General features: G+C 41.0%; 1 protein-coding gene across 3 annotated transcripts in view; it reads right to left on the minus strand.

Annotated features, from left to right (window-relative positions):
- Positions 1-194: 194 nt before the first annotated feature.
- Positions 195-13,761, minus strand: part of TFCP2 (transcription factor CP2) — a 49,466-nt gene continuing 35,899 nt past the window's right edge. For 2 of the 3 annotated variants that reach the window (XM_037136962.2, XM_037136948.2), the window contains exons 10-16: positions 13,187-13,235; positions 12,436-12,529; positions 11,583-11,673; positions 7,034-7,158; positions 6,482-6,624; positions 2,067-2,118; positions 195-1,672 (exon numbers count right to left, since the gene is read on the minus strand). In XM_037136962.2, the coding sequence (XP_036992857.2) occupies positions 1,635-1,672; positions 2,067-2,118; positions 6,482-6,624; positions 7,034-7,158; positions 11,583-11,673; positions 12,436-12,529; positions 13,187-13,235 (592 nt within the window). In that variant the 3' untranslated portion in view covers positions 195-1,634. The remainder of the gene's footprint in view (positions 1,673-2,066; positions 2,119-6,481; positions 6,625-7,033; positions 7,159-11,582; positions 11,674-12,435; positions 12,530-13,186; positions 13,236-13,761) is intronic. The other variant, XM_037136959.2, reaches the window with a different exon arrangement.

Raw genomic sequence — 13,761 nt, forward strand, 5'->3', positions numbered from 1 at the left:
TGAAGCTGAGAACCAGTCCCAGGAACATGATGTAACTGGAAAGCCCCCTAAAATGGAGGCGCGACACATGGTAATCATTCACCATAAAATTATTTTGGCCTAAGATATCAAGTTGCCCAGGTCATTTCTAAATAAGTTAGTTGACTTAATTTTCCAAAGTTTTAAACTTGTTTCCAACCAAAAGAAATCAAGACTGTGTTGCAGGTTGATTTTAATGAACAAAACCTCTGTATAAAAACATTAAACTTTATCAAATGCTTTAAAAACACACATGCACAGACCCAAATTCAATACATAATCTTTGAATGTTTTTCACTTCAACATAATATGTAAAGGGATTTCTGGATAAAACTTTACATGTGAAAAAGAAAGACCCAGATTCTTACACATGTAAACACACACACAGTCATTCTTTAAGGAATAACAAAAATACATGGTAAGAATGTGAATGGGATCAGAATGAATTTTTTGTAAAGCTTAGATAAAAGAACACTAAATGAATAAAAGAACTTCCTACACCAAGAGAAAATGTAGAGGGGAAAGAGAAAGGAGGGGCTTGTCTATCTCATTAATAAATAGTTTGAGAAGGTCATCCAAGAACAGTAAATTTGGGAGTTACAGAAAATTCCATCTCACCACCTCAAATGCTATGACCTGATAACCAATGATGCTCACAAAGCACCTACGTTTTTACTTTTTGCACATTTTGATTTTGTGCATCATTATTTAGGCATGGTTTGTCCCTTTGCAGTGGTTAAACATTCGGTTCTCACCCAATATTCTGTCCTATTCACCAGAAGAGCCACAGTAGAAATGATGCCAAGCACAAGGACTGCAAAGGTGGCAGCAATGGGTGACGATCATCAGTAAGACCCCGACTGCCTGGGTTTGGCTTTGTGCATCACCACCTGCTAAGCTGCCCACAGCTCAGCAAGCTGTTTATCCACTACATGTCTCCATTTCCTCACCTTCAATGAAGAATCATTATCACCTACTTCACACAGGGTTATTAAGAGGATTTAAACAAGATAATCCACTAAAAGAATCCACACGGCCTGGCACAAATAAATGCTCCATAAATCTTAGCTAAAATTACTCTTAGTCACAGTATTACAGGGGAACCAAAGGAAAAATTCTAGTCTATCTCAGTGTTCCTCTTTGATGAGGTTTTCAGGGGCTGACTATGGTAAAAAGCCAGTACATGTTTGTTGCAAAAGAAATTGAGGATCTAGTCTTATGAATATAGATGTTCACTTTTTTTATATTAGAAAAAAATTACACAGCTGTGTATCACAAAATTTAACATCTTTCCATTAAACATCACACAATTCTCATCGTCGTCGTTATGCTCTACATACACCCCAAATGCGTGGAGTTTCCACTGATATTCTACAACAGGGTCCAGAAACTGTAACTCAGAAAAGGCTGCAGAAAGGCATGTCAGCAGTAATCTGTGTGCCACAGGGCCCGGGCCGCACTGATGGCTGGGCCTCCACCTCCAGGGCCCGCACTCCCCCCACACAGTCAGATGGGCCAGGTTCCCGCAGACCTTCCAATCTCCATCTGCGACCCCTTCAGGGGCGTTTCCCAGAGGTGAAGGGAGCAGCAGCCACTGAGGATGGAATGCCCCACACCTACTTCAGTATAATATGGTAGCTATCATTGGTTTCTGCTGTAAAACAGAAAAGAAAGAGGATAATCCTTAGTCACCTTTAAAACATGGTAGGAGAAAAAAAGTACAGTAAGGTTCTTTTGAGAAAGGGGAAAAAACAGCAGGGCAAAGAGCAGCATACTTATGATGATCACAGAATACTTATAATAAATATGCATTATAAAAACAACATGCCTCAATTTCCTCATTTGTCCATGAAAGGTCAAAGACAATAGCAGAGTCATTAGTTACACTCTGTCTATTCTGATAATGACTAGAAGCCAATTTATACAAAGGAACAAACTCTAATAATGTCACTTTCTCTACTTCAAATATGGTGGTTCATACCTTCTCTCTCTACGAAAAAAGCTCTTAAACTCCTTAGAAAATGATGTTTGCCTTACTATTTTATTACCTTTCATTGTGTCCAGAATAAAACAGGCTTCTTCCTGAAAGTTCTGTATCATCTGGAAAATAAAAGCAAAAAATTTTGCTGATTATTAAAAGCTTTGGTTTGTTGTATTTACTATGCTATGTGGCTTTTTCTTACATAGATTTAAGTGAAAAATAATCTTTTGCTTCGTTTTGTTTTTAAGTTTTAAAAGCTAACTAGTCTAGCCCTGGCTGGTGTGGCTCAGTGGATTGAGCACCAGCCTGTGAACCAAAAGGTTGCTGTTTTGATTCCCAGTCAGGGCACATGCCTGGGTTGCAAGTCAGGTCCCCAGTGGGGGGCATGCAAGAGGCAACCACACATTGATGTTTCTCTCCCTCTCTATTTTTTGCCCTTCCCCTCTGTCAAAAAATAAATAAATAATCTTTAAAGAATAATAAATAAAAACTAAGTGGTCTAGCCCTGATTGGAGTGGCTCAGTTGGTTGGGCATTGTCCTGCAAAGCAAAAGGTAACTGGTTCAATTCCCAGTCAGGGCACATGCCTGGGTTACCCATTCAGTCCCCAGTCAGGGCATGTACAGGAGGCAGCCAAAAGAGGTTTCTTTCCCTCTTTCCTTCCCTTCCACCCTCTAAAAATAATATCTTTTTTTTTAAACAAAGTATTCTTTTATTTTTATTTTTTAAATATATTTTATTAATTATGCCATTACAGTTGTTCTATTCCCCCCTTTATTCCCCTCCACCCTGCACACCCCTCCCCCACCATTCCCCCTTTAGTTTATGACCATGTGTCTCAAGTTCTTTTTTATTTTTATTTTTTATTATTTTTTATTGATTATGCCATTACAGTTGTTCTATTCCCCCCCTTCATTCCCCTTCACCCTACCCCCCGTCCCCACCATTACCCCCCTTTAGTTTATGACCATGTGTCTCAAGTTCTTTAGATTCTATATTTCCCATACTATTCTTGCCCCCCCCATCTATTTTCTACCTACCGTCTATGCTACTTGTTCTCTGTACCTTCTCCCTTCTCCTCCTCCCACTCCCCTGTTGCTAACCCTCCTTGAGATCTTCCTTTCTATGTTTCCACTCCTGATCTAGCTGTCCTTTAAGTTTGCTTTTGTTTTAGGTGTGGTTGTTAATAACTGTGAGTTTGCTGTCCTTTCACTGTTCATGTTTCTTTAACTTCTTTTTCTTAGATAAGTCCCTTTAACATTTCATATAATAAGGGCTTGGTGATGATGAACTCCTTGAATTTGATCTTATCAGAGAAGCACTTTATCTGTCCTTCCATTGTAAATGAAAGCTTTGCTGGATAGAGCAATCTTGGTTGTAGGTCTTTGGATTTCATGACTTGGAATACCTCTTTCCAGCCCCTTCTTGCCTGGAAGGTCTCTTTTGAGAAATCTGCTGACAGTCTGATGGGCACTCCTTTGTAGGTGACTGACCCCTTATCTCTTGCTGCTTCTAGGATTCTCTCCTTCATTTTGGCTAATGTAATGATGGTGTGCCCTGGTGTGTTCCTTCTTGGGGCCAACTTCTTTGGGACTCTCTGAGTTTCCTGGATTTCCTGGAAGTCTATTTCCTTTGCCAGATTGGGGAAGTTCTCCTTTATTATTTGTTTAAATAAGTTTTCCACTGGTGGCTGTTCCTCTTCCCCTTCTGGTACCCCTATAATTCGGATGTTGGAGTGTTTAAAGATGTTCTGAAGGTTCCTTAGCCTCTCCTCATTTTTTTGAATTCTTGTTTCTTCATCCTTTTCTATTTGCTCATTTTTTCTTCCTTCTGGTCCATTCCCTTGATTTGAGTCCCAGTTTCCTTTCCATCACTATTGTTTCCTGTGCATTTCCTTTCATTTCAATTAGTTTAGCTTTTATTTGTTCCTCTAATTTGTGACTAAAATCAAAATTTAACATCTGTTAAATCAGTTTAACATCATGTGACTAAAATCAAAATTTAACATCAGTTCTGTGAGCATCCTGATCACCAGTGTTTTGAAATGTGCCTCAGATAGGTTGGCAATTTCTTGTTCTCTTAGATTTATCGGCTCTGGGGCTCTGAGTTCTTCTTGAGCCATGTTCTGATATGTTCACGCCTGTTACGTATGAAGAGAGGAGCCTTAGTTGTTCACCAGGACAGGGCCACTCAGGTTGCTAGTTTGTGACACTGTATGTGGGGGCGGGGTCAGAGAGGAACAATGGCGGTTCCCTCTGCCTCTTCCTGCCGCTGGGGCCTTCGAGGTCCGTCTCACCACTGCTAGCTCCTTCACCGGTTTATCTGTGCACGAATGTGTGACCACGGTCTACCCTCAGTGGGTCTACTGCCCTGTACCCTCAGTGGGTCCACCCACTTCTCCACACCTGGGATCCGCCCACGGCTGCTGGTGCACCTGGGTCACGTGCCCAGGTGGGTCTGGTGGATCTTTCCTGCCCGACCCTGCTCTGCTGCTGGCTCTGCCCCTCTTACCGGTTTGGCTAAAGGGTTCGTTGTTGTCAGACTTCTGTGCAGTTCAATTTTCTGTGGTTTGGCTGCGTTTTTGTTGCTAAAACTTTGTTGTTTTTAAACTTGGTTGTGTGAGAAGGTGCAGTGCTTCCACCTATGCCTCCATCTTGGCAGAAGTCCTCTGACTTTTTTTTTTAAACAAAGTATTCTAAAACAGTTGTCTTAAAATCAGAGTGCATTTTCTTGGGTTAACCCCAAGACTTTCCAAGGGGAACGCAGACACTGAGAGGCATATATGGTTGAACTGACTTCTAGTTCTCCAACTTCCATGTCTAGTTTCTCCTAAACCTGCCCAAGATTCTCCTCAGTTTTCCTTTCCCACTTTCCCTTCTTAAACTCCCTTCACCCATCTATAAAATAAAGGCATAAATTTTACCCTCCTGGAATCCTAAAATGCATTGCCCTGGGGTATAAAAGCCTCCAGAAAGTGAGAAAAACATAGATCAGATTGGCTGCCTCCCATGTGCTCTCAGAACGGCCAAGTTCAACTGCAAATGTAAACTTTAATGACCAGGCAGCAAATTCGTTGTGGGGGTCACATGGTTACCAATTTCTTCCTTTCACCAGAATTGGAGTGACTTAATCACAAACTGTCAAATGATAGATGATTCAAAATAATTTGTGACAGTATCATTATGTAATTTTTGGCACATAACTCAGAAGTTTAAAAAAAAAGGATCTAGCAATGATGTCATAGCAAAACTCAATCCACTGTTGTCACTCAATAAACGTGAATCAGGTTCCACAGCATGTGTATCTTGAGGAAAATAATGAGATGGATTTGATGCTGAACTCTTATTTCAATCAACAGGCAGCAATCGTTTATGGATGAATTAACTCTGTGCAGAATAGGGGGAAGGGAATCAAACAATCCCATCTATCACATTCACAGATGCACTTCTAATACATTTTTTCTTAATGTTTAATTATTACTCATCAAAACATACACATTCACATCGTTTTAATCAGCTGTATAATTATGGTGTTAATGCTAGTCAGAAGAAATAATTTTACTGAAACATATTTTTGGTGAAACAAACTTTTGTTTCATTGAAATACAGTAGAATAATTAATAAAAAAGTTCGAGCATAAAAATGTTATGGGAAGTGAATGGAAATATTAATTCACAGAAACGAAGGCGTTCTATAACATTTCTGGCCCCGACCAGGGTGGCTCAGCTGGTCAGGCGTCGTGCCCCAAAAGGAAGGGCTGCCGGGCTCACTTGCCGGTCAGGGCTGGTGGCTGGGTGTGGGTTCTGTCCGCAGCTGGGGCATGTTCAAGAGGCAACCAGTCCAAGTTTCCCTCACACATCGATGCTTCTCTCCCTCCCTTCCACCCCCCTCTCTAAAAATGAATAAATTAAAAAAATTTCTGTTAAATCACTCTTGTACTTAGGTTTCACAGAATACAGTTAGAATAAGGAAGCAATAATTTCATTTTTCTTTTTAATCCTCCCCTGAGGACATTTTTTTCCACTGCTTTTAGGGAGAGAGGTAGGGGGTAGAGAGAGAGAAAAAAAAACAACGATCGGCTGCCTCCCATGTGCTCCTAGACCACAGATCCAACCTGCAGCCTAGGTACGTACCCTGACTGGAAATCGAACCTGCACCTCCTCAGTCAGAGGACCGCTTGGTCCAACCAACTGAGACAAACTGGCAGTGCAACCATTTCATTTTTAAGTGTCACATAATACGCCCAGAAGTAACATTTTTTTGCCACTTTATTTGAACTTAAGAGAAAAAATTTTAAGCCCCTAAAAATGTGCAAGGGGATACATATATTTTTAAATTATTTTAGTTGGTAAACAAGTCGGTATGTTTGAGAACCCCTGATCTAGAAAAGAAAGCACTCTGCCTCAGCAGAGCTGCTCTTGCTCCTGTCACATGCCGCGACGGGTCAATCGTCACCTGACAACTCAGCTGCACTGGAAATCTACCTCATCGCTGATGAGCACATGGATTCCTGTCGGCCCCTGCTTGTAGATCTGGCTGATCTGGCAAGGGGAGATGCTGAAGAGCTGAGCAATTTTTTCCGTCAGTTCAACAGCTGTCAGTTCCTCTAGGTAGATGGCATGGTACACTGAAGGGGGAGAGAACAGCGCAGTCAGCACGAAGTTTATCTGCTCTTAAAGGCAGTGTGATCCATGGAAACAGCCACTTTTCTGAAGAACTCAGAGTCAAATCCTGAGTTCAAACCCTGATGCAACCGCTTGCTAGTGTGTGACCTGGGGTAAGTTACTTTACATCCTTACCTAAATGATGGAGATAACAATAAAACTTACTACAAATAGGAGACACTAGTCAGAAAAATTAAAACATGTAAAAAAGTGCTGAGAATAGTGCTGTATAGGGAACTCAATAAATGTTAGCTATTACCACTACTTCTAGCAAATTCTAAATCTGCTGTTGGGAAATTCCTATCAAACATGCTTGTTAGTCACCTCTTCCCCCTTTTCTACGCCTGTCCTGGACTGCCCAGCATGACCTACCGAAGAAAGTACCATTTGAGTCTCCATCCTCATGCTTCTGCTGCTGCTGCTGTTGCTGCTGCTGCTGTTCCCTCAACTGCAAGGATTCCTGACAAACATAAATGGTTAGCCTTGGACGCACCATCCTAAGGAGAAAAAAAAATGCTGTTAGTCTTACATTTTTCCTGGCAAGCACATTTTTGAGGGATAACTTGTGTCCTTATGTTAACACTACAACCAAGGACTGAACATCGGCAGCCCATGAGCCAATGCAGCTCACTTGCTGTGTTTTATTAGCTCCCCATTGGGTGCGTGCATGTGTGTGCACTTGAATGAATTCCTTCCAACAGAAGACATCATATGAACCTCTGAATTTTTGGCTTTTCTTCAACAATCAATCTGGCAATCCAAAGCCCTCCTTCTAGAAGAAAATAATCAGCTGTCCCCCTTACTTGGGGTATGCATACTTCTGCACACCATAGACCTGACTGTCGCTCACTTACATGTGTCCTCTATAATTATCTGAGTTTGCAACCTTTGCTGTAAAAGGTTAGAAATACAGATGTTCCTCAGCTTACAGTGGGGTTATGTCCCAACAAACCCGCTGTAAGTTAAAAATACTGTAAATCGCCAAGCGCTTTAATACACCTAACCTACCAAACGTCATAGCTTAGCCCGGCCTACCTTAAACATGGTCAGAATCACTTACATGAGCCTACAGTTGGGCAAAGTCAGCTCACTGCCAGTGCTCCGCTTTACTGAATATTGTACCACTTATCACTAGAGCCCAGGAAAAGACCAAAATTCAAAAACCAAAGTAGTTTTGACTGCATATCACTTTTACACCATCATAAGGCTGAACAATCATAAGTTGAGACATCATAAATCAGGGACCCATCTGTATTCAAAATGTACAAGCCATTGTTTTATATCTTGTTCAAGATATATCTTTTTATTTGTTAATTTCAGAGGGGGAAGGGAAGAGAAAGACAGGGAGAGAAACATCAGCGTGTGGTTGCCTCTTGGAGGCCCCCAACTGGGGACTTGGCCCAAAAGCCAGGCCTATGCCCTGACTGGGAATCAAACTGATGACCCTTCAGTTCACAGCCCAGTGCTCAATCCACTGAGCCACACCAGCCAGGGCCTTTAAAAAATCAAAATATGTTTCTTCATTTGAGAGAGTGGTGGGGCAGGGGGGAGAGAGAGAGGAACATCAATGTAAGAGAAACACTGATTAGTTGCCTCCCATATGTGCCGCCACCAGGGACTGATCCCACAACCTAGGTATATCACAGACTGAGAATCAAACCCTCAAACTTTTGGTATCCTCCAACCAACTGAGCCACACTGGCCAGGGCTCAAGGTACACCTTTTATTTAAAAGTACCAATATAGTAAACTGGAGAGTCTTATTTCCTACATTACTTTCTCCTAAATAGCTTAAGTCTTCTTTCTGTTCTTACTTCTTTGATAACCATATCCAATTACTTCTTGATCTGATTATCTTATTAACCCTTATTACTTTAAGTATTTTATTAAGTTATTACAGTTGTCCCATTTTTTCTCCCCTTTACTCCCCTCTACCCTGCACCCTGCCTCCCACCAGCATTCCCCAACTTAGTTCATGCCCATGGGTCATACATGTAAGTTCTTTGGCTTCTCCATTTCCCATACTATTTTTAACCTCTATTTTATATCTACCACTTATGCTTCTTATTCTCTGTACCTTTTCCCCCATTTTCCTCCCTTCCCCTCCCTGATAACCCTCCATGCAATCTCCATTTCTGTGATTCTCTTCTTGTTCTAGTTGTTTGCTTAGTTTGTTTTGTTTTTGTTTTAGGTTCAGTTGTTGATAGTTGTGAGGTTGTCATTTTACTGTTCATAGTTTTAATTTTCTTTTTCTTAGGTAAGTCCCCTTAACATTTCATAGAATAAGGGCTTGGTGATGATGAACTCCTTTAACTTGACCTTATCTGGGAAGCACTTTATCTGCCTTCCCATTCTAAGTGACAGTTTTGCTGGATAGAGCAATCTTGGATGTAGGTCCTTGCCTTTCATGACTTGGAATACTTCTTTCCAGCCCTTTCTTGCCTGCATGGTTTGAGAAATCAGCTGATATCCCCTTATGGGAACTCCTTTGTAGATAACTGTCTCCTTTTCTCTTGCTGCTTTTAAGATTCTCTTATCTTTAATCTTGAGTAATGTAATTAAAATGTGCCTTGGTGTGTTCCCCCTTGGGTCCAAATTCTTTGGGACTCTCTGAGCTTCCTGGACTTCCTGGAAGTCTATTTCCTTTGCCAGATTGGGGAAGTTCTTCTTCATTATGTTTTCAAATAAGTTTTCAATTTCTCACTCTTCTTTTTTTCCTTCTGGCACCCCTATGGTTTGGATGTTGCAACATTTAATAAAGTTGTCATGGAGGTTCCTAAGCCTCTCCTCATTTTTCTGAATTCTTGTTTCTTCATTCTGTTCTGATTGATGTTTATTTCTTCCTTCTGGTCCAAATAATTGACTTGAGTCCCAGTTTCCTTCCCATCACTGTTGGTTCCCTGTATATTTTTATTTCACTTTTCATAGCCTTCACTCTTTCCTCTCTTCTGTGACCATACTCAACCATTTCTGTGAGCATCCTGATTACCAGTGTTTTGAACTTTGCATCAGATAAGTTGGCGATCTCTTTGTTGCTTAGTTCTTTTTCTGGAGTTTTGATCTGTTCTTTCCTTTGGACCATATTTCTTTGTTGGCACAGGTGTTACATTGTAAAGAGTGGAGTCTCAGGTATTCGCCAGGGCAGGGCAACCCACTTCACTGCCTTGTGGCACTGTATGTGGGGGAGGGGTCTGAGAAGGAACAATGCCACTTGCTCAGCTCTTGTAGGCTTTCAGTCACTTCCCCCACTACCCACAAGCAAATTGGGCCTTTCTGGTGCTGATTCCTGAGTGAGTGGGTTTGTCCATTTTAGGACCCCGTGGGTCTCCCCAACGAACTCTCCTATGAAGTTGGGAGTTTCTCTCACTGCAACACCCACAGATTTTTACAGCCAGAGGTTTTGAGCCTTTCTTTGCTCATGCTGGAACCCTGGGTTGTGCGGTCTGTCTTGCTCCCCCATTTTCCTCCAGGTTAATCCACACACAAATATGTGACCACCGGCTACCACCTCACTCACTCAGTACTCCAGCAGCTGCCTTGCCACACGTCCTCTCTGCCCTGGCTGCCCATTTCCACCCCTCCTACCTAGTCTGGATGTATGTTTCTTTTTTAAGTCCTTGGTTGTCGGACTTCCATATAGTTTGATTTTTCTGGCAGTTCTGGCTATTTTTTGTTGTTAAATTTGTTGTTGTCCTTCTTTTGGTTGTGTGAGGAGGCAATGTATATCTACCCACACCTCCATCTTGGTTGGAAGTCCTCATTACTCCCTATTTCTAAATGATCTTGAGATGATACATTTAAAATGAAAGACCCAGCCCTGGCTGTAGCTCCGTGGATTGAGTGCCAGCTTGCAAACCAAATGGTTGCAAGTTTAATTCCCTGTTAGAGCACATATCTGGGTTGCCATCCGGGTCCCCAGATGTGGCATATAAGGGGCAACGGATCAATGTATCTCACACATCAATGTTTTTCTCCCTCTCTTTCCCCCACTCTTTCCCTCTCTCTAAAAATAAATCAATAAAATACTTTAAAAAATGAAAGCTCCATTCTTCTTCTTTAAATCATTAAACCTTGAATTTCACTTCTTAAAATTTTCCAAGTTTATGGCCCACCTAATAACTCTTATGATATTCACAAACACAAACAGTTCACAATCTGTTTCATTATTTAGTCACTGATTTGGTTCTACAGCATCAACCTACACGTGTTTTCCATCAATACTACTAGTACCTACTAGAAACTGGAAATCATAAATTGGGACTACAAATTACTCTTTGTATTATAAGTAATATTTGTAAGCAGACACATAAGCAATTCCTACCCAACCTTAAGACTGATCTCTTCTCCAGGTAAAATTGATTCAGAGCCTTTTTATCTGTTGTTCCTTGTGCCTAGAAGGCTCCTCCCTAGCACGACCTCACAGATGCCAGTCTTCTCATAACTCAGTTTAAATAACCACTCCCCAGAAAGATCTCTCCTGACCAAATTCTGGGTACCCCATAGGCCAGAACCTTCTTTTTGTTTTGTTTTGTTTTCCTTCAAAGCACTATCACTACCCAAAATCCTTACTGTTTATATCTCTATCTCTCTTCCCATTAGAAAGTAGTCTCCACGATAATGGGTACCCTGTCTACTTTGCTCACCAATGTATCCTTTAGCCTAAATGGCTCATAATAGTAACAATGAATATTTATTGAATGAAAAAACTACCTGAAAATAAAAAACGGGACATCATAAGGAATTCCTTGAATCAAGTGTGAGAAAGGATATTTTTCATCTTTGTTTATTTGGTACATAGCTAGCATTCAAAAAGAATGTTTTGACGAGATATATTTAACTGTATAATGAGTATTGTGAAGAGACCCTGAATCCAAATCCATTTGAAATCCAACCTCACTGATATTTTAACACTAATCACATACCGGCCTTTTAATGCATTAAAAAGTCTGATTCCATCTGCAGGGCCACATATTTGGATCACATCATCTCTAGTTAGTTTCAATAAATCTGCCCCTGAAATAAATATAAGAAAATGGGTGATAGAGGCATAGACTCTCTTTGTTAATAACCGCTAAAATGGGCTCTGTTACAAGGACACTTCACTGCCACTACATTACAATCCCTTTGCATGGTACATAAGGTCCTCCACCACCTGGCCCCTGCTTCCTCTCCCACCTCAATTCCCATCCAATTACTTTTCCACTTAACCCTGTACTTTCGTGATACCGATGACATCAAATGAGAAGTTGTTCCTCCTGCCTGAAACAGCTTTCCACTACCTGATCAACAAACTCCTCGTCTCTCATGTATCACACATGCTCCTTAACCCCAAATGCCTAAGTTTGCTTCTACTACATCACAACTACTTGTTTACCCTTTTTTGTGGGGGAGGGCGGGGATATTTGGATGTGATTTTTGGTAATAGATGATAAATGATCAGGAAGTACGCCTTACCCATCTGAGTATTCCTACCATGACTGGTTACCCTGAAGGTGTTAAATAAAAGTGGAATGTGCAAATAAAATACAATATTGTGACATGAGGAGAAAATTTCAGACTACCTGCAAATGCTCCTTCATAAATACGATATAGTACATTTTTAAACTGTTGTAAAAAAATGAATATTTTTAAATTAAAGTAAGTTTAAACTAAGAGGTCTTTCTTTTTAAGTATTTCATAGCACACACATACAATACCCTCACAGGGCTGCCAGGCGGCCCCAGAATGTAGAAGAGTACCCCAGGCGGGGGAAACAAAAGGGTAAGCAAATTTAACCTGAGAAGTTTGTAAAAAGCCTCGTGAACGTAGAAAACCGGTTTCGATGCAACCACTGCTGAGCTTCCTGAGGTGTGGTTGTTGGCAAGAGGTTCTGAAAGAGAGAAAGCAATTTTCGGGATAACTAAATAGATTGAACTTAAAAAAAGGTAAATGTTACACTGTAGGATAAGAAGTAGCCAAACACGCCCTGGCTGGTGTAGCTCAGTGGATTGAGCGCGGGTCTGCGAACCAGACAATCGCAGTTCGATTCCCAGTCAGGGCACATGCCTGGGGTTGCAGGCCAGTTCCCTGCAGGCCAGTTCCCTGCAGGCCAGTTCCCAGCAGGGGATGCACCAAAGGCAACCATACATTGATGTTTCTCTCTCTCTCTCCTTCCCTTCCCCTCTGAAGATAAATAAATAAATCTTTAAAAAAAAAAAAGAAGTAGCCAAACACACCCGCACTTAGCCAGGCCTGGTTTGCTGGTAAATTGTTTATATATATTTTTTCCTTCTCTAACCATGCAAGATACCCTTAGATTTTTCCATCCTCCTCATCCCCCACTAATAAGTTCCTTAAATACAAGCGTCCTATGTTTCTTGTTTTATATATCTGGTCCATAGCATCGTATTGGGTTCACAGTCAAAATTCAATAAATATTTAATGAAGAAATGAACACACCTTAGAAGCTGGGCACTTGTACTGAACTGCACAGTCATCAAAGTATTATTAGATATTGCAAATAGCTGACATTTAACTTTAAACTTACATCTGTGACTGGAGGGGGCGGCTCTGGCTGGTGGTTTGGTGAACCGTTTCTAAAGAAACATTTATAATGAAAGCATGAGTCCATGACATACACTAGGGTTCATCATCTCATTCTTGACTCTCCTAAGTCCTAAACTAGATATTTAAAGGAATCTGTGCTCTCTCATAAAACATTCTTACTCTTGGACCCAATACTTCTATTATGTATTCATTTATTATAAAGACTTTTTAGAGGGTGAGGGAGGAGAAACTATCATTTGCAACATTTTTTATTGGAAACATTGAAAAAAATCAAGATTCCAGTAAATTGGAACTGATCAGACAAATTATGACATAAAGACAATTTAACATAAATTTATAAGAATATAAGCAAAATATCAGAATATAAAAGTAATCTTGCCCTGGCTGGTGTGGCTCCGTGGATTGAGAGCCCGCCTGTGAACCAAGGGGTTGCCCGCTGGATTCCCAGTCAGGGAATCCAACATGTACATGCCTGGGTTGCAGGCCAAGTCCCCAGTGGCGGCACACGAGAGGCAACCACACATAAATGTTTGTCTCCCTCTCTTTCTCTCTCCC

This window comes from Artibeus jamaicensis, unplaced genomic scaffold (assembly GCF_021234435.1).
Source record: "Artibeus jamaicensis isolate MK-2021 breed Jamaican fruit bat unplaced genomic scaffold, CSHL_Jam_final contig_233, whole genome shotgun sequence".
Taxonomy (NCBI): domain Eukaryota; kingdom Metazoa; phylum Chordata; class Mammalia; order Chiroptera; family Phyllostomidae; genus Artibeus; species Artibeus jamaicensis.